Genomic DNA, 19,949 nt, shown 5'->3' with positions numbered 1-19,949 from the left:
AAGTCCTGAGAGTCCGGTATCTCCCAGACAAGGGGGCAGCAGTGCTGAGCAGGAAGAGTGGTCACAGTGAGCTTGGCGGGGGAGGGAGGGGGGCATAGCAGCTTTACAGGTTCATGAACATGCTGAGCGCCTCACCTAACTTCCCTCTCCTGGTAGGGCCAGAAGTCAATGCCTCCCAACTCCCTGATGGCATTCAGAGAACATCATGGCCATCACACGTCTGCACCCTGCCAAGCTGTCCTGAAGGCTCTGGTGTTCGGGGTGTGTCCAGAACTTGCCCTTCAACTTGGTGTGCTGACTCAGGCACAGGACAGTGGTGGGAGCGAACGTGTGTGGCTGCTCGGGAGTAAACTCCAGCAACCGACATACCACCACTACAGGTACTGGGGGGAAAGGCCCTGGAGAAGTCACACAGGTCATCAGGGCATCATAGGGTAAAGTACTATGACAGGTATCTCAAGGATGACTGAGGACATGGTGGGACAGGCCCTCTGACAATGGGAGGCCCCAGGGTAATTGAGGGTATAATGGGGACAGGCCCTGTCATAGCGGATGGCTCTGGCACAATTAGAGGCATAGCAGACACAGAGCCTGTGACAGCGGATGGTGGTGCAGGCTCTGGGACAGTAAGTAGCCTCACTATAACCAGGGGCAGGGCTGGGACAGGCTTCGGTGTGTGGTGGATACAGGCCCTACGAGAGGTAGGCGCTGTGAGCGTTCACTGCATTGAGGAGTAGGGTGAGGAGAGGTTTGGGGGCAGTGGGGTCGTCGCTGTAATCATGGGTGTGGAAGGGGCAACCCCTCTGATGGCTCTATCACTGTAATTGGAGGTGTGCAGGGATCGGCCCCACGGTGATCAGTGGCGTCACTATAAATAAGGGTGATGTGTGACACAGGGACCTCAGGTGTGTCTGACACCAGCACTGCGTACTGAGCTTTTGGTAGAATGAATCTGGATAAGAAGGCAAGTGAGCAGGCCTTTCTCGGCAGGCGAATCTGCAGGCACTGAGGCAGGACTGGCGTACATTGTAGGAGTTCAGGAAAGTGACCTGGTATATGAGTGTGTGGCTGGCATATTGGGAACTGAGCAATTCTGGAACAGAGACAGAAAGCCGCCTTGTCTAGCTTGTCGAGAAACTTCAAGACAAAGAAGACACAGCTTCAGGTCCAGGGGTTGGAGGTGCATAGGTCATGGCCAAGCAGATGGCCCTTGGCTCTCTTTGGGAATAACATCTGCCCGGGTCTTGTCTCCTCTCAGCCTGGAGACCTTTACTTGTGTCCTGTCAACCAGGGCCTGGAGAGCAGAGAAAGGGCTCCTGATCTGGGCCTGGGGTTCTGAGTCCCTTTCCCACTCAACCCACCTTTTCAAGTGACTTTTATCAACTAAACAACAACCTCTTACAGATATGTATAATTCTGGTATGTCCTTCCCCTTGCCCCTCCTCAGGGACAGACCTCAGGAGGAACAGGGCAATGGCCACAGGAAAGCTTGTCCATCACTCCCCCACAGCGGGAGCACAAGGAAAACCACGGAGAAAGCCATCTAGTCCCACAGTAGCTGGGCAAGGGATTCTGAGAATGCATGGGGGGTTGAGGGTAGGGGGTAGTAGGTAGGGGAGCGGTCAGGGCCCCGTCGTGCACATTGCTCACCAACACACGTAGTCACCTACACACCCGGCCACAAATGCGGTGACATCAACTAATGCATAAGCAGTCATCTATGGGCCAGCTCAGGACCGTGGAGACACCTCCTAACACACATGCAGGCCATTCACAGGCCAGCCCTGGGACCGAAGTAACTCACTCTGCACGACTAGTCAAAGAGCAAAGAAGCGGGACTTCTAGCCAGGGTATCCTACCCGCCCATGGGAGTAGGCCCAATCCACGCGCAACCAAAGCTGCGCAGGCACAAGAGGGCAGTGAGAGACAAAGGAGGGGGCCTGCTTTGGACCTGGGCCAGATTCAATTCTGTATTGCTGCTCACAGACCTCCTGAACGTGGGCCCACCACTTTATTTCTTCCCCCGTGCCTCAGTTTCCTCCTCTGTGAAATGGGTACCTCTGCCTCAGCGATATCAGGTTGAACTCACCTGGATCTTGCCTTGGACCCCAGTGCTGTCCATACGACTGGCCACATTGACTGTGTTGCCCCAGATGTCATACTGAGGTCTCCGGGCTCCAATCACGCCGGCCACGACAGGCCCAACATTGATACCTGCAACAACAAACCAGGGTTGGTGTAGTTGGCAACGTGAGGTTAGTCTAGCCGGCACGGCTGATGTCCCTGGCCAGAAGGAGTGCTCCTCAGAGGAGAAGCCCTGTCCCCTCCAGGCCCCTCTCCCAAAGCAGGGGCCTCCATAACGTCCTGGGCACCTGTGCCGCGGTGGGTACATGGCTTTCAGGGGCACGGATCCCTCCAGATGCAGCCCCGCCTGCTGTGGAGAGAATTCCTAATCCTGAGACAGGCTTGGATCTCAAACTTTCCCACTCAAGCTAACCCTTGGAGCCCCTAAGAAATCTTATCATCTAATCCCCAAGGTCACCATGATTTTGCATCTTGCCAACCACAAAGGTGTATTTCCATTTTCAGAAGAAACGGTGGCTCGTGACTATGTAGTTATGTGTCTTTTAGTGGGTGGGAGCGAACTGGTCACAATACAAGGGAGTTTGAGGCAATTCGTGAAAGCAAAAATGAAATGAAAATGACCGCTGCCTTTTCCCTTGAAGTCCCCTCATAGTTACGGACGCTGTGGAGGGAAAGAATGGAGCCCCCCTCTCTTCACAGAGAACAGGCAACTCCAGAATGCTGAGCCACGGACCTCAGCGTTTACTCACCATGCAGGACCTTCAGCAGTGTTAACCTCTCGGGGACTCCCGAGCTTGAAAATGGAGACGATAAGACCTGGGACAGTACCACGGGTGGGCGCCCTGGCGGTTGCTAACGTAACATGCTGAAGGCCTATCTACAGCTGAGCAGTTCTTTCCCGAGTACATGCCAGTCCGATCTCTCAGTCTCCTTTGTGGATGTCTTCTTCAGTGCTCGGGTTTGCTTGTTTTTTAAGAGTGTTTCCATCACCGGCTTTGTAATTCTCATGAAAGTCTACTAGCCTCGACTCTAGTTTAGTTGAGTCTTAAACTAGCAGGGATTTTTCTGGCAAACTTTCTGCATTCCAGAAAAAAAAAGTCTGTTTATAGTTAAAGGTTTATAATGTTATCACTAAGAATATGGTTTTGTAAAAGCTAGAAAAGAACTTGAACATCAAATAGTGTCCTTCCTTATTCTGCAGGGAGGGACGAGAACCCAGGGAAGACACACGCTGTGACCAGAGTCGAATAGATGCCACTCTCCCAGACACCACCCCCCCCCCCGCCCTCTAGGAGAGGGCTTCCTCCTAGGCTGCCCCATCTTCCCTGGGCCTCAGGATGGAAAGGAAGGGACCACTGGCCTTTAGTCCAGGAGTAGTGAGTACCTAAAGTGTCTTGAGACACCCTGGATATTTTTCATTGGTTTCATGGGATTAAAACATCTCTCCTTATATAATTAAATTGCAGAGGCAACTCTAAAATGTTCCAGGATCTATGTGTGTGGGGGGTGGGGGTGGGGGTGGGGATATCCAATTTTCTACAGATGGGCTTTAGGTCTCCACTCCAACCCACCTTGTTCATATTGATACAGTTACTTGTTTTGGATCTTTTGATACCTGATACCTGATCCCATCAACACCTTATGGTCACACAGGCTGGTTTGCTTCTTCCATGTGGGCTTATTTGCTTCCCAGCTAGATGGCGACTTGTTTAACTTCAAGTTTTTAAGACCCCAGATGCTATATCTTTTGATAGCCGGGCACCATCAGCTCTCTTCACCACATTTGCTTATGCACCCATTTTGTCTTCAGCGATCGTGTCGGGAAGATGAGTATCAAAGAGTGCCAGGTTATTAGAACAAAGTGTTCTTGTGTTAAGAGGGGCCTTGAGTAGAGGCCCAAAGGCCATATTCCCCACAGAAGGGTTATAAGGAAGGGATGATTCAACCAAGGTGCAGTGTAGCACCGATGAAACACACATCATTCCTCTAGTTCCTGAATGCTTCCTCCCTCCACTACCATGACCCAGTTCTACCTTACAAATCTGGCTAGATCAGAGTATGCACATTGGTACAGATAAGAGCTCTCGACACATGGAATTCAGGACAGATAAATCCCTCGGGACCATTAGTGGGAGTATCCATATCATGAACATAGGGGGATGGCCAGGGAGGGGGAAGGGAGAGAAAGGAGGAACCCATCACAAGGTTGGCTATATAGCCCCCCGCCCCAAGGGAATGAATAACAAACATGTGGGTGAAGGAAGGCAATGGATAGTATAAGATTCAAAATAATAATAACACTATATAATTGATCAAGAATTCACAAGGGCAGGAGGGTGGAGGAGGGAAGGGGAAAAAAGAGGAGCTTCTACCAAGAACTCAAGTAGAAAATGTTTTGGAAATTAGAGCAATGTATGTACAAATATGCTTGATACAATCAATGTATGGAATGCTGTAAGAGCTGTAAGCGCCCCCAGTAAAATTATTTTTTTAATTCATAAAATAAAATGTCTCAGGCTCTGCATCCTGCTGCCCCGTCCATTTCCCCCTCTGGGTACCACTCTCCTGCCTGCGGGGATAGGAACCGTGCCTTGGCCCTTCTGCTAAGTGAACCACCAGGACCTGAGCGTTGAGAGCGAGTCAGATGGGTTGAAGGCATATCTTACCCACACGAAGAACAAAGTCGTTGTACGACTGATAGTTGATTTCATCCAGGACATCAAACATCTCAATAGCAAAGTCTGCCAGTATGCTGAGGTGAGAGGCGATGGACGTTTTAGCCTACAGGGGAGCAGATGGGTTATTAGATTTGGACAGGACTAGCCCTGGGCAATTTTAATCCACTGGGGATAGCTTCTCACCAACCTCCAGGAACTCCCAGCATAACCGGCACACATGTTCTACAGGTGAGTAACTGCAAAACAAGCTCGAGCTCCGAGAAGCACAACTGGGCCCACTTTGAAGGGCAGCCCTCCCCCCACACATAGGCCCTGCCTCTCAGCAGATGCAGAGCACAGGTGAGCATGCACATCTTGTCCTGGGTCACTGGGGAGTGAGGACAGCACAGTGGGAGGGCACTCACAGGTTAGGGATCCATGGCACACCTGAGAAGAGCAACCCTCATGTTGGGATTTGTTTTTGTTTGGTCTGTTTTTGGGTTTTTTTTTGCTATGGGAGAGGGTTGGCCCAGGTGTTGAAAGGTCCTTCCTTCTGGCTTACACAAAGCGAGTTTTCCTTTTAAAATATAACGTGCAGGCTTCTTATTTATTCTCCTTCAGGGAAACGTCACTAACTCTCAAAATCAAGAAATAGTGCGCTTTCAACCATTTTCTCTTACTGAATTCTTGGGAAGTGCCCTTAGACATGCGTTAGGGACTGCTGAGGGGTCCATGGGGTGGAGGCTGAGAGCGACTCCAATGACCGGTCTGATGCCCACCTCATAGCTGAAGCAGGGCCCATCTACACCTGGGGAGTCAGGGGAAGAGAAAGGCAAGCGTGCTCTGAGAGCGCTGCATCCCTGCGAGCCCTGTGCCTTCTGAGGGGCCTGCACACCACTGGGGTGTCGCCCCTATGTCAGCTGCAGGGAAGAGCAAGGATCGTCTGGAAAGGAAGGGTGAGGGCACAGGCAGCAACCGGGGAGCAGCCGGGACTGCGGGTGGAAACGCCATTGTAACTGTCCACGTGCATAGGAACAGCCAGGTTACGGACAACTCGCCAAAGCATCCTCAGGGCCCTTCCTTCTCCAGGCGGAGCTCGTGTCTGCCCTGCTTGGGCCAGAGCCCCAAAGCCCCCTTTCTGCTCAGCTCCCTAGGCTGCTATAGCTCTGGAGGGACGCGGACCTCTTGCCTCCCTACACACGGGGCCTGCAGTGGTTAAGACTGAGCAGGGTCAGGAAGAGCATTTCCTTTCCTTATTTCTGTTTGCCCAGTGATAGAGCCACTGATGCTACCTAAAGTCTGGGATCCCACGCTGGTGATTCTAGTCTGCCTCCTCCATCTCTTTGTGCAGCAACGCCCACTAGGAAGGCACCGCTGAGGATGTGTTATAAGGAACGTCCTGTCCCACAAACAGCATCAGAGGGGTTAGGGGGAGACTGTGGGCAGTGGAGGGGACGGAAGGGAGCTGTGCTGTCTGCCTCCTTGGTGGGCGGACCCCTGAGCTGCCTGGTGCAGAGCAATGGACTATTTCAAGCAGCTCATAGCCGGTGCCAAGAATGGTGGATGTTGGGGGACTCGAGGGGCAGCGCAGGGCTGGAGCTAGTGGTCAGCATCAAGGAGACAGGCGCTTTCAAATGCCTCCATGGCGCTCCCTGTGGTCCTCAGCCACCTTCTTCACGTTGCCTCAACCCAGCTACCTGGTGTGGGGAAGACTGCTGAGCAAAGACGGCTCCGTCTGGGAGAACCCTGGAAGGTGTGCCGGCAGCAAGCAGCTCCACCTAGAACCCCCTAGAAGATCCGCCTGCTCAAGGAAGCACTCTCTGCCCTGCGCCTGAGGGGTTTCCACAAGGGACTCTGGAGGAACCTCCCCTGGCTCCTGTAACTCAAGCCAGAAGGCAGACCCAGGACTGGAGCTGGGGAAAGCGGGGCAGGCGGGAGGGGGCCGGGGGGAGGTGGGGGTCGAGGGGGCCGGTGGTGGTGGTCACTGTGTAGAACACTTGGAGGAGGAGTCCTAATAAGAGAGCACTCACCTTGGCTTCGGCCGTGGGTGCCAGCCCCACCGCTGCCATGTATGTGCTCCCAATGGTCTTGATCTTCTCCAGGTTCTTATAGAAGTCTTTCTCCATGAGCTTTGTTTAAAACACACAACGGTTCAACATTACATACTCTCTTAGACAAGTCCCTGCTGTTCTCAGCCGCAACGAGCACCAGCAGCGGACAAGCACAGCTGAAAAGTCATCTTCCTGCGCTATCTGGGGCACTGGACAAGTCTGAGGACTGGACTGAAATACGTAGACCTTGGGGGTGGGGGGGTGGAAAGAGAAAGCAAAAAGGAACGGGCGCAGACACGGACCTGCCTACCTCCCACGGGGCAACTGATATACTTCAGGGACAATCTAAGGCTCTCTCCCAAATGTCATCAAGGTCGACCGGACCCACAGTGCCACCTGGGAATGCCACTCCCACGTGGGAGACCCCTGGTCGCCTACCACAGGTGGGGCCCCCCAGGCCATTCCTGAGGACAAAGACGCTATAAGTGAGAGGGCCCTCAGCATTCAGCTGCCAGTTTGGCTCCTGCTCGCTTGCTTCCGCTCACTTCCTACGGCAATTTCCGGGCTGCTTTACTTTATCTAGCGTTCTGGTAGCATAGTGGGTTATGAGTTAGGCTGTTAACAACAAGGTCGGTGGTTCAAACCCATCAGTTGTTCCAAGGGAGAACAGTGATACTATCTGCTCCTACACATTTATAATTTGGGAAACCCAAAGGAGTAGTTCTCCCCTGCCCTATAGGGTTGCTATGAATTAAATGGCAGAGTTTGGGATTGGGCGTTTCTCCTGTCTGAGGAAGCCTTGGTGCTGTAGGGAGTCACAGGTTGGGCTGCTAAGCACAAAGTCAGCAGTTCAAATCCACCAGCCACGTTTTGGGAGGAAGCTGGGACTGTCACCATTATTGTGGACTTTCAGAGGCAGCGGGCCTGTGCTTCCCCAGGACATACTTTCTGCCTACCCTCACATACAAGGGACGTGCCGTACTGCTGACTCCATGAGATTTCACTAGGTAAAGGAACACCCATGGAACCTGCCCAGCACCCACCGACAGACCACTGCAGAGCGCATGGGGTCTAAGACAAAGGCAGGTGAGCGTTACCTCGTCGAAGTCTGCGATGATCTCATTCAGGAGGCGCAGACACTCCACTCCCATGTTGTTGCCATCGAGCTCGATGTAGAAGTCATTGAAGTTGGGGATGGACGCGAACATGACGCCCACCTGTGCGTATGACTGGTAATAGAGGTCCTGGCGGGACCGGACAAGGAGTGAGCACCGTCAGAATGCTGAAGGGGGGGCGGCGGGGCAGGGGAGCGGGTACTGAGACAAAGGGCACCTCTTGTCACAGAAGCGGAGGCACAGCACCCTGCCCTGCGCTCGTTCACTGGCGGGGCCTCCCGTTAAAGCAGGACAACTACAGCCCTGGTTGACACGGAGGGGAGGACTCAAAGAGAGTCCACCGCTGGCTCCAGGTCTCGCAGCCAACTGCCATGGGGCGCAACTCAGCGGGGACCATAAATGCTGGCGCCTCCCCTCCGCTACCGCCGCATGCTTAATGAGGCAAGGGGGCGGGGCACTGGTTGTGGAACTGATTTTAGGGAGCAATGTGCTCTGGGTGCCCTGAGAAACGACGACAATCAAACGGTTCAGGCCAACCTGCCACCTGTCCCTGTGCTGCGTCAGAACCGAAAACGGGACCTCGATCTTTTTTCCTTGGGGGGCATCCCTTGTCAGCATCTTCTTCGTGCTGTGCTGTAGCAGTTTAAGGCACTAAGGGGTTAGGACTGGGTACCAGGCGGTGAAAAGGGGATGCATGCACAGGTGCTTAAAGAGGTGCAAGCAAGCACCCCGCACCTCGACCATGCTATTGTCAGGGGGCGCGTTGCTGAAAATGATCTGTACAGAAAGGGAAACTCCATCCAACAGTGTCAGGCATTGAAACAAAGTGATTTTTCCTCCCCTCCCCATGGCTGCAGTTTCTCAACGTTCATTTCCCCTCTCAGGGGTTGATAAACGCTTTCTCTCGTGGGTGACCAAACGTGAGAATGGATGAACTCCAGGGCTATGCCAACCCCACCTCCCAGCCCTGTCCCTCAGGACCATCGAAGAGGTCAGGAGAAGCTCGGAAGCCCTCAACTAGGGCAGAGAAATAGCGAGAGGTTAGCTGCAGGTCCCCCCTCCATTTGCAGCTCCCCCACACCCCCGACAAAAGGCTCCTGTGCCAGGACCTGAGGTGAGGGACAGGACCAGAGCTTACCATGTTCCTGGGATTCGACATGAGGAAGTGCTGGGCTACATGGGCTGGCAAGAGGTTAAAGAGGATCCTCTTGTTGTCCAATTTTACCTTCTCCATGTCATCACGTTCTTCTTCTGCCTGAGAAGGACCCGGGACCCTTGATTACTCCTGAGAAGACCAGTATCAGTCCACCCTCATCCCACTTCATCGAGATCCATCGAACTCAGCTCCAAGGGCACAAGAGTCTGGGCCAGGCTGTTCCCTAGCCCTCCACTAGAGAGAACACTGAGATCAGGCCACAAAGAGCCCAAGGAGCCACAAATTTCTACCCATCACTCCCACTAGCAGAAGTCAGAAAGCACAGACCAAAGCATTAATGCCATCCCCACCGCTGGTCCCTACACTGTCCTTCTGGAGTCAGGATGGCCCCAGTCGCCCTTTCTGTGATCCAGTCTCTGCTGCCTGGGCCAGCTAGAACTACCTTCTGACATTTCTGGAATGCTGGTATCTAGGTGGCCTGGACACATCTCTAGGCTCATCGTTATCTTCAGAATGACCCTCTTCCTCCAGCAGGATCTCACTGCTCTCTGAGACAAGAGATGAGCAGAAAGGTACAAGGTGCTTGCAGTGGGCAGGTGTGGGACTGAAGGTCAGCAGAAGGGGTGAATGCAGCAGCTAAGCCTAGGGCAGCAGTGGTGCGGGGGCAAAGATAGAGATTCTGGGTCCAGCACAGAGGTACGGTAACTAGCTCTACAGCCTTACAGAGATAAACCCAGCAGGGATGGCCCCAACCTTGCCAAGGACCCTGAGGGCTCAAGAGGCTGTGAACAAGTAGCTGGCTTGGTGCAAGCAATTAAGAGACAAGAGCTTCTGTGACCACTGTGTGTGAAGCACTTTTGCTTTTCGACCAGACACAGACCTGACCCAGACAAGAGGGCTGGGGAGGATGGACACTGCTGAGTCTGGGGGGAAGGGGGGGGATCTTGGTGTGTTTTAGCAAGCACCCAGGCCCTATGTTCATCAGCAATGACGCCTTGGCTTATGGCCCATCTCTGTCACATAGGGCATGGGAACACAAGTAGAAAGTGTAGCCTCTCTGCCTCAGTGTCCTCCTCGTAAAGAGCACAAAACAATCAGCATTAGAGGCACGATTTATAGGGTTGGGGTGTGGGGGCGCTTGCGAGATGCCTCAGAATATGTACCCTCCTTTTGGTAGAGTTATTATTCTTACAGATCAAATCGATCGATTACTCATGTAGTTTCAATATACCAATGTTACTAGTTAAAAACTAGAAGCTGAGATTATTAAAGAAAGATAGAAACGGAGTCAGGGTTGACTCAGCTCCATATGTATAAGGGTAGACTATATTTTACAGTGTTTACAATGGCTGATTTTTCCACCCCAGGAATAGATCACCAGTCCTTTCTCCTGAGGTGCCTCTCAGCTTTGTCACAAAAAAGCTGGTATGAGAAAATTGCGGGCACCACAAGGCAGTGAGACCAGGCTGGGCAAGGCCGACGCCTAAGGAGCCAAGGCACTTTCTTTTAGGTGTTTTTGGGAAATCAAGTGCTGTGAGTTGGTACAATCTACCAAAGAAATAAAGTGAGACCAACGGACACAATTGTTACCGGACAATTGAGACCAGACAATGAGCAGAAAAGGAGATAAAAAGGCACTTAGAAGCTACACCACCTGGAGTCGCCTAGACCCAGAGCCTGCCTCCTCCCACATGGTCTTCAGCAGGCTCTGCCAAGTCCTGGGACAAGGTCAGTGCTACAGAGAAAAGCCATAGATCGGAGCAGGGAGTCCATCTGCACAGCGAGGCCGGTGTGTTAGGCTGGGTATAAATATGACCACAGAGCCTCTCCACATTTATTTCTCACTCGGTGGTTGTTGTTGGTAGAGGTCATTGAGCTGACTTCAACTCACAGTGCCCCGATGTACAACAGAATAAACACTTCCCAGTCCTGTCCCCCCCACACACCATTGTTCCTATGTTTGAGCCCACTATTGCACCACCATGTCAAACCATCTGGTGATGACCTTCCTCTTTTTCTCTGCCCCTCCCCTGACCAAGCATGGTGTCTTCTTCAGGGACTGGTCTCTCCTGCAAACATGCTCCAAGTCATTAGAAGTCACTCAAGGTATGGCCAACATGTTGAAGTCACTAGTTTGCAAAAGAGGACTCCAAGGATTTTTTCAGTACGAGCTCTTGTCAATAATTACAAACTGAAATCACAGCTCTCCATCACACACACACACACACACACACACACACACACACACACACACACACACACACAATCTCATATGTTTAAGGAGCCCTGGTTATGAGTTGGGTATTTGGCTGCTAACCCCATGGGTAATGGTTCAAATGTCACCAGCTGCTCCATGGGAGAAAAATGAAGCCCTCAGCTCCTGTAAATATTCACAGTCTCAGAAACTCTGCATATGGTCACTGTGAGTCAGGTTCAACTTCATAGTAATGAGTTTGGATTTTATACTCAAGTGTGTTTAAGGAGTCCTAGTAGCGCCATGGTTAAATGCTCAGCTGCGAACCATAACATTAGTCATTTGAACTCATTGTTTTGTAGAACAAGATTTGGCAGCTTGTTCCTGTAGACGTCTCAGCTTAGGAAACCCTATGGGGCAATTATACTCTGTCTTCTCAGGCTGCTATGAGTTGAACTTGATAAGACAGCACATGACAATGTGACCATCTGTTAATATTATGCATAAGTATACACAAAAGAGCATGCTAAAAGAATGAGATGGAGAGGAAGTCAATAATATATTAAACAGCATAGTGTTATGGCACAGCAATTTTGTTCTCTTCAGGATATCAGTGTTAGCTTTTATTGGGAACAATGTGATTGAATATGCTTCAATTAAAAAAGCCTTGGTTTATCACTTTGTGATGACACATCTGCTGCCAAGTTCAGTCTATTTTGAAATCTAAATTGAATAGCTATTACCTTTGGCTTGGTTCTATTGAGAAGCAAAATTGGCAATATATAGACAGATCTATAAATGTACAGCTATAGATAAATATGTAGAGAGAGGGGGGACAAGAGGAGAGAGATTCTTATCATTTATCTCAAGAGAATGGCTCATGTGGTTATAGAGGCTGGGAAATCCAAAGTTCAAGAGTGAATTTCAAGCTGTAGTCTTCTCCTGATTCACATGGTCATAGGTGCTGGTGATCACAAGCTTGGCCAATCAGACAGCAGGATGCTACCTCACAGGTGGTCGAACCTAATGAATCCAGGATCAGCAGATAAAATGGCTGTAGAAGCTAATAATTGGAATTTGGAATGGGTGTAGTATTAATCAAGGAAAATTGGAAGTGACCCAAAATTGAATGGAAGGCATAAAGATTGTCATCTTAGGTATTAGTTAGCTGAGATGGACTGGCAGTGGTCATTTTGAATCAGTAAATCCTATGATTTCCTCTGCCAAGAATGGCACAATCAAGAGGAACGGTGTTGCAGTCATGGTCAAAAAGGACATTTCAAGATCTATCTTGAAGTTCAAGGTTATTTGTGATAGGATTATACCATATATATACTCTGCCTTCAAGGAAAGCCAATACATACAACTATTATTCAAATTTATGCACCAACCACAAAAGCTAGAGATGAAGGAATTGGAGAATTGTACCAATGGCTTCAGTCAAATATTGATCAAACATGCAATGAAGATATGCTGATCATTATTGGCGATTGGACTGCAAAAGCTGGAAGCAGAGAAGGAACAGTAGTTGGGAAATATGGACTTGGTGATAGAAATGAAGCTGGAAATCGCATGGTGGGATTTTGCAAAACCAGTGACTTGTTTATAGCAAACACTTTTTATCAACAACACTAAAAAGCAACTACACACAGGGACTTCTCCAGCTGGAATACACAGAAATCAAACTGACTACATGTGTAGAAAACAACTATAGTGAAGCTCAATATCAGCATCTAAAATGAATGGAAGCCAAGAACTCGCTGTGGAACAGACTATCAATTACTCAGGTAAGTTCAGGGTGAAATTGAAACAAGCTGGCACGGCCAATATACGACCTTGAGCCTATTCCAGTTGACTTTTGAGAAGTGATTTGCTGCAATGAATAGCAATGACAGAGACATGATCAGCTGTGGGAGGACATCAAGAACATCATTCACGAAGAAAGAAAAAAGTCATTAAAATAGACAGGAAATAAAGAAAATATCAAAGTGGATGTCAGAAAAGATTCCGAATCTTACTCTTCATCATAAAATAGCTAAAGCAAATGGAAGAAATGAGGAAGTCAAGATGAAAAGAAAATCTCAATGGGCAAATAAAGAAGACAAAGCCAAGCATCATGATGAAATGTACAATGACCTAGAATTACAAAATCAACCACTCAGCATATCTTAAACTTAACCAACCCAAGGAAAAGCCTGGACTTGCCATCTTGAACGATGGGCAAAATATTGAATGATGCAGGATACATCAACAGGTGATGGAAAGACTACACAGGCATTGTATGAAAAATAATTAGCTAACATTCCACCTTTCATGAGGTGGCATCTGAGCAAGAACCAGTGGTGCTGAAGGAAGAAAGTCAAGTTGCACTAAAAAAATTAGACAAAACCAAGGCTCCAAGAATTCATGGGATACCAATGGAAATGTTTCAACAAGCTGACAAAGCACAAGAAGCACTTGCTTATCTATGCCAGTCTTGCTTGCTCATGCTTGTCTTGCAGCATGGCAGACTATAAAATCAGCATACGGACATCAGTTGCCTCTTGTATATTAAGAATGATGATAACAAAAAGGTATTAAAAGACATTACCACTTTTGATAACTACACAAAAGACAAAATACTTAGAAATGATTCAAATCAGGAAAGCAAAAGAATTATACAATGAAAACTATAAAGCACTCCCACAAGAAACAAACAACAAAAAAAAACTTACACAAATGGAATAAATTATCATGTCCTGGACAGGCTGACTAAACATTGTGAAAATGTCAATATTACCAAAAATGCTTTACAAATTCCCTCAAACCTAGAAGTTGGAGTGACTAAGAAAAAAAGACAGAGAGATTGAAAATGATGATGGACGGCAGCATATATGCAAATATGCTTGACACACTGGATGGATATATGACACACTGGATGAATATATGTGATAAGAGATCTAAGAGCCCCCAATACAAGTAACTTTAAAAGAGAGATAGAGAGAACAAAAGTAAAACTGAAATGGATTTGGAGTCTTTAATGACAAACAAATTCAACTCAAATAAGCAAATGAACAAAATTTCAGGATTACTAAACCAATTGAGACTAGAAGACTCTTAGACAGTCACACTGGGATGCCCTTTAAACCTTTAACAAAAACCACCCCTTGAACTCACCTTTTTAGCTCAATAACAGATTGGTTCACAATTTTTTAAAAAGCACCACACACTTTTAAAAATCATCTACGTAAGAGCAAATGGTCACCAGTTTCTCTCAAGATGACAGTGCAAGAGGAAGTCAATTCGTGGAAACAGAACAACTAGAACAGAATTTTTAGTGAGAATGTTGACTTCCTGCTAAAAGCCTAACCAATTTCCCTGAAAGAACACAAGAATGAAATATTCTGAAAAATTACACAGAGGAAAAAGAACACACAATGAGTAGAACTTAGCGAGCTGTGGAGCACCATGAGGTCTAATGCACGTGCCACTGGGATCCCCGAGGGAGAGAGAAAATGGGTAAGCGAACAAAGTCTATGTCCTAAATTATATTAAAACAATGAACTGACAAAAGCTTTCAACAGTCTCTATGCTTAAGATGGGTAAAAAGTGTGACAAGAAAGGCGCATAATGAAATTATAATCAAATCACTTAAAACCCATGGTGAAGGGGAAATCTTAAATGCTACCAGCTAAAACAAGCACATTACATATAGAGAACACCCTGCCATCATGTCAATTCTCACTAGTAGTGAATCTACAGGGCAGAGGAGAACTGCCTCTTTCATTTTCTGAGACTGTAAATCGTGGCAGGTGTAGGAAGACTTATCTTTCTCCCAGGGGAAGAGCTGGTGGTTTTGAACTGCTGACCTTGCGGCTGGCAGTCCGTGTATGAGCACTGTGCCACCACCGCTCCTTACAGACAGAGAAACAAAGGCAAAAAAATAACAGATGTCTCCTTTGAAACAATGTAGAACATGGCAGACAAGCTTTCCAAAGCACTGAAAAGAAAATTTCTAAAAATACATGAACCTAAAAGACAAATGCAGCATGAAGAGCTTTCATTCAAGAAGGTGAACGTCTTCAGTTGTACAAAAGCTGAAAGACTTCAGCACCTGCAGGACAGGTTCAGGCCATTGCTTCAGGCAGCAGGGAGAAACCTCACATGGACAGCTAGATCTACACAACCGGAGAACCCCAGAACGCAAAAGTAGGTGGGCAAATAAGCTTTATTAGTAAACATCATTTAAGATAGTTAACTATTTGTGATGGAAATAATACAAATATTCTTTGGGATCTATAACATTTGTAGAAATAAAATCTAGGTCAATAATAGCAAAATCCCGAGCTGGTCCAGAATTCCCCCAGGCCCAATGGGAAGACAGTCATAAAGGTCAATGGACAGACTTGGAATTGTGTATATGTTTTCTCATTTTTCTTCTTCTTTTTATGATTTTCCTTTTCTTTTGTCATCTTTTGCTTTATTTTTAATTGGTCTATGCCACTGTTGGTTTGCCTACTTACACAAGACAGGCATGGGAAGCAAGCTCGAGGAGAAAGCAACAGGACCAATGGTCCTGGTCTGGAGGGACTTGGGCGGAGAAGGGGGTGGGGGCAGGGGGCAGTGAGCAAACAATGCCACAGAGAGTGGGCCAACTAGGGAATTAAAATCAGCAAGGAGGGATATAGAGATCCCGGGAGTGTTGGAGCAACACATTGATGGGTCTTGTTTTCTTAGCTAGTGTGCTACTTTGTGTCCTGACTGTGTGTTTCACCCATTACCGCTCAGTGTAGTTGATATGTATGGGTTTGTTGCTGTCATTTATATGTGTGCTTTTTAGAGGTGTTACTTGTTTCTATATTCTGCCTATATTTCTGAGCTGTTTAAAATACTGTTTTAATTATTCAAAGATTTTAAGTTTTAAAATTCTTGGTTGGCTGCTTGTTGTTTTTTTTTGTTTTTATGATCATATACATGTGACTCCAGTCTCTTCTTGCCCGCCTGGTTTTCTGCTAAAAAATAGGCTTATTTTTACTGGTTTTTCTGTGTAGCAACTGTACTTATTTAGCCTTATTCATCTTGGTATTGTCTGATTGGTCAAGATATTGAAAAAATTGACTACAGTGTGTCATTATATATTTTTTTCTGGGGCCTTTTCTGTTTGGGATTCTCTCTGCTTCCTGGATAATTACTTGCTCATTTCATGCCATTAGGAAACTTTTCTTCCAACGTTTCATGTACTTTTTCTCCGGGTATTGTTTGTTTCTTCCGGTTCTAATTTCCCAATGAGAATAAATTGTTCCTCTCGATAGTGTCCCTTGATAAGCTTTCATCAGATAGCTTTGCTTCTTTTGTTAATTGTTCTTTAACATATTGAAATTGAGAGATTTTTCTTCAAGGTCGTGAATTCAGCTTTCCGTCTCTTTAGTACTTGTCCTCTGGTCTGTTAGAGCATTGTCTAATTCCCTTGTTTTATTATTCACCCTCTGGATTTCTGGTTCATGTGTGGTTTCTAGTCTTTCTATTAGTTTCCATTGTTCCCTGGAACCTTTGGTCTACCCATTCTTTTTTTAAAAATCATTTTATTGGGGGCTTATACAACTCTTATCACAATCCATGCATACGTCATTTGTTGCCCTCATCATTCTCAAAACATTTGCTTTGGACTTGAGCCCTTGGTATCAGCTCATTTCCCCCCTCCCTCCCTCCCTCCCTCCCTTCCTCATGAACCCTTGATAATTTATAAATGATTATTTTTTCATGTCTTACACTGTCCAATGTCTCCCTTTACCCACTTTTCTGTTGTCCATCTCCCAGGGAGAGGGTTATATTTAGATGATTGTGATTGGTTTCCCCTTTCTCTGCCTCTCCCCCACCCAGGGCCCCAACATCCCCCTACTCTCATGATAATGGTACTCCCACTACTGTTCCTGAGGGGTTTATCTGTCCTGAATTCCATGTGTCAAGAGCTCTTATCTGTACCAATATGTGTACTCTGGTCTAGCCAGCTTTGTAAGTAGAACTGGGTCATGGTAGTGGTGGGGGAGGAAGCATTCATCAATTAGAGGAATGATGTGTGTTTTGTCGGTACTATACTGCACCCTGGTTGAATAGTCCCTTCATTGAAACCCTTCTGTGGAGGAATGTCCAATTGTCTACAATTGAGTTTTGGGTCTCCACCCCACATCAATATAATTGTTTTGGATCTTTTGATACCTAATGCCTGATCCCATCAGTACCCCATGATCACACAGGCTGGTGAGCTTCTTCCATGTGGGCTTTGTTGCTTCCCTGTTAGATGGCCACTTACTTAACTTCAAGCCTTTAAGATCCCAGACACTTTATCTTCTAGTAGCCTGCCACCATCAGCTTTCTTCACCACATTTGCTTATGCACCCATTTTGTCTTCAGTGATCGTGTTGGGAAGGTGAGTATCAAAGAGTGTCAGGTTATTAGAAAAAAGTGTTCTTGTGTTTAGAGAGGTCTTGAGTAAAGGCCCAAAGTACGTCTGCTATCTGAATACTTAACCCTATGACGCCGAGCGTGATGTTTTTGTAACATTTAATTAAATGTATATATTAATATATTGATAACTATGAAAGAATAAAAACAAAAAATTTTCCCTGAAATTAAAAATTCAGGCATTATATGGTTAACATATTAATATATATACATTGGCCTCTATCCCTTTCATTATAAATTAATATATTTACATATATATATATATGCCTATAGCTATACCTCTATAAATAGCTTTTGTTTCCTACTTCTTTCTTCTATTTCCTTTCACCTTTCTCCTGTCCCACTATTCTGCTCAGCCTCCACTTTGCTCTCAGTAATTCCTCTTGGATACATTGCACTTGATCAAATCCCACTAGGCCTCCTTTTTAGATCTCTTGTTGTGTCCTTCTCCCTGAGTGTATTGGCTCCCTACTCCCTCTCCCTGCCCTGTCCTCTCCCATGTCCCCTCAGGACCGCCAGTCCCATTGTTTTATCCTCAGGATTGTTTGTCATGTCTATTCTATAGAGAGAGATATAGGCGGGGGGGGGGGGGGAGATGGATAGTTGCAGGTCTGTCTGCTGACCCTTATGAGTGTTTTCCAGTTGGGTTTGATGAAGTGATTGAGGCACTTTCTGATGAAGATCAGACTTCGGTATGATGATACCCTCAACAAAAAGAAAGAAAAAATCTGCACACCTAGTCCAATATGCAACATACTAATAACTGGTGGATATACTGAAGCCGTCGGTGATTTTCTGTTACTTGTATCCACATCAACACTCATGGGAACAACAGTCAAAATATGCCACCCTGAAAACTAAGATGCTCCTGAACCAAGCTCTGGTATTTCATGTGAAAGCTGGACAGTGTAGATGGAAGACTAAACACTGCGCCTATAATTACAGCGTTTGTAAGAGCTATTTACTCTGGACTAGCAGAAGAATGAGCACACCTATCTTGGAAAAAGTGAATCATAATGGCCCTTAGAAGTGATGATGTGGCATTTCATGTCACATCCTTTAGACATGCCATCAACAGAGACCAGCTCCTGGGGAGGGGCATCAGGCTTAGTGGAGTAAGGGATCAGACAAAGGGGCCTCAGGGAGTTGGATTAAAACAGTGACTGCACTAGTGTGCTCAACCATGACAACGACTGTGAGAATGGTCGGTGCAGGAGCAGGCAGTGTTGTGTGCAGTTGCTAAGAATTGGAACCAACGTGAAGGCACCTAACAACAAGGCATTCTCTAACAAGTCCCAGTGAATAATTAACCCACTGTGGAATTTTGCAATAGTCTGCATAGCGTGATGAAATAGCCACAGGGCAAACGGACAAAGTCTAGATGCATCCTTGTTTTTCTAAGGTTACGGGAAAGTGAAGGAGCATTTCTTATGATGTCTCTATGAAAAAAGCATGTCAGTGTGTGCCATTTAGGCAACATCAAGACAAGCTCAGTACACAAGGGACAAGCAGAACTAAGTGGGCAGCTCCACGGAGACAGAAAAGAGAGTGATGGGAGCGTAGGGCCATAGAATGCTTGCTAACAAGTACTGGTCTTGCTTTGAAGTGATGAAAGTATTCTACAAATGACTGTACTGACATGCAAGCTCCTGTGAATATAAGAAAGCCACTGAATTAAACAGTTTTAACGGGCTAATTAACTAGGACACGGATTATATCTCAATAAAGCTGGTATTTTTTAAAAAGAAGAAGAATGGACAAGTGTTAAATGGGGTGACGGTGAAGGCAAAACACAATAAGAGGGATGTTAGGGGGGAAATGATAGAGGTTTGCAAGGGTTAAAGTTAAATGGCAAGCACCCTGGTGGGGTCGTGGTTACATATCAGACTGCAAGGTCAATAGTTTGAAACTACCAGCTGCTTCTTAGGGGTGGGGGATTGGGGGAGAAAAGGTTATCTACTCCCTTAAAGAGTTGGTCTCGGGAGGGAGGGGGGCGGAAAAAGAGGACCTGATGCAAGGGGCTTAAGTGGAGAGCAAATGCCTTGAGAATGATTGAGGCAGGGAATGGATGGATGTGCTTTATACAACTGATGTATGTATATGTATGGATGGTGATAAGAGTTGTATGAGTCCCTAATAAAATGTAAAAAAAGAAAAGAGGAGAAAAAAATGATTAGGGCAAAGACTGTACAGATGTGCTTTATACAATTGATGTATGTATTAGTATGAACTGTGATAAGAATTGTATGA

The 19,949-nt window shown here is 46.9% G+C and overlaps 1 protein-coding gene across 1 annotated transcript in view; it reads right to left on the bottom strand.

The window, feature by feature from the left end:
• Nucleotides 1–19,949, bottom strand: part of ADCY1 (adenylate cyclase 1) — a 226,498-nt gene that overhangs the window by 10,415 nt on the left and 196,134 nt on the right. Inside the window, exons 15-19 of the mRNA XM_075558128.1 lie at nucleotides 9,047–9,163; nucleotides 7,891–8,037; nucleotides 6,773–6,871; nucleotides 4,752–4,866; nucleotides 2,090–2,214 (exon numbers count right to left, since the gene is read on the bottom strand). Of these exons, the coding sequence (XP_075414243.1) occupies nucleotides 2,090–2,214; nucleotides 4,752–4,866; nucleotides 6,773–6,871; nucleotides 7,891–8,037; nucleotides 9,047–9,163 (603 nt within the window). The remainder of the gene's footprint in view (nucleotides 1–2,089; nucleotides 2,215–4,751; nucleotides 4,867–6,772; nucleotides 6,872–7,890; nucleotides 8,038–9,046; nucleotides 9,164–19,949) is intronic.

The sequence above is a fragment of the Tenrec ecaudatus genome, chromosome 9, assembly GCF_050624435.1.
Source record: "Tenrec ecaudatus isolate mTenEca1 chromosome 9, mTenEca1.hap1, whole genome shotgun sequence".
Classification (NCBI taxonomy): domain Eukaryota; kingdom Metazoa; phylum Chordata; class Mammalia; order Afrosoricida; family Tenrecidae; genus Tenrec; species Tenrec ecaudatus.
Note: the sequence above shows the minus strand (reverse complement) of the source record. Positions and strands in the feature narration are given on the sequence as shown.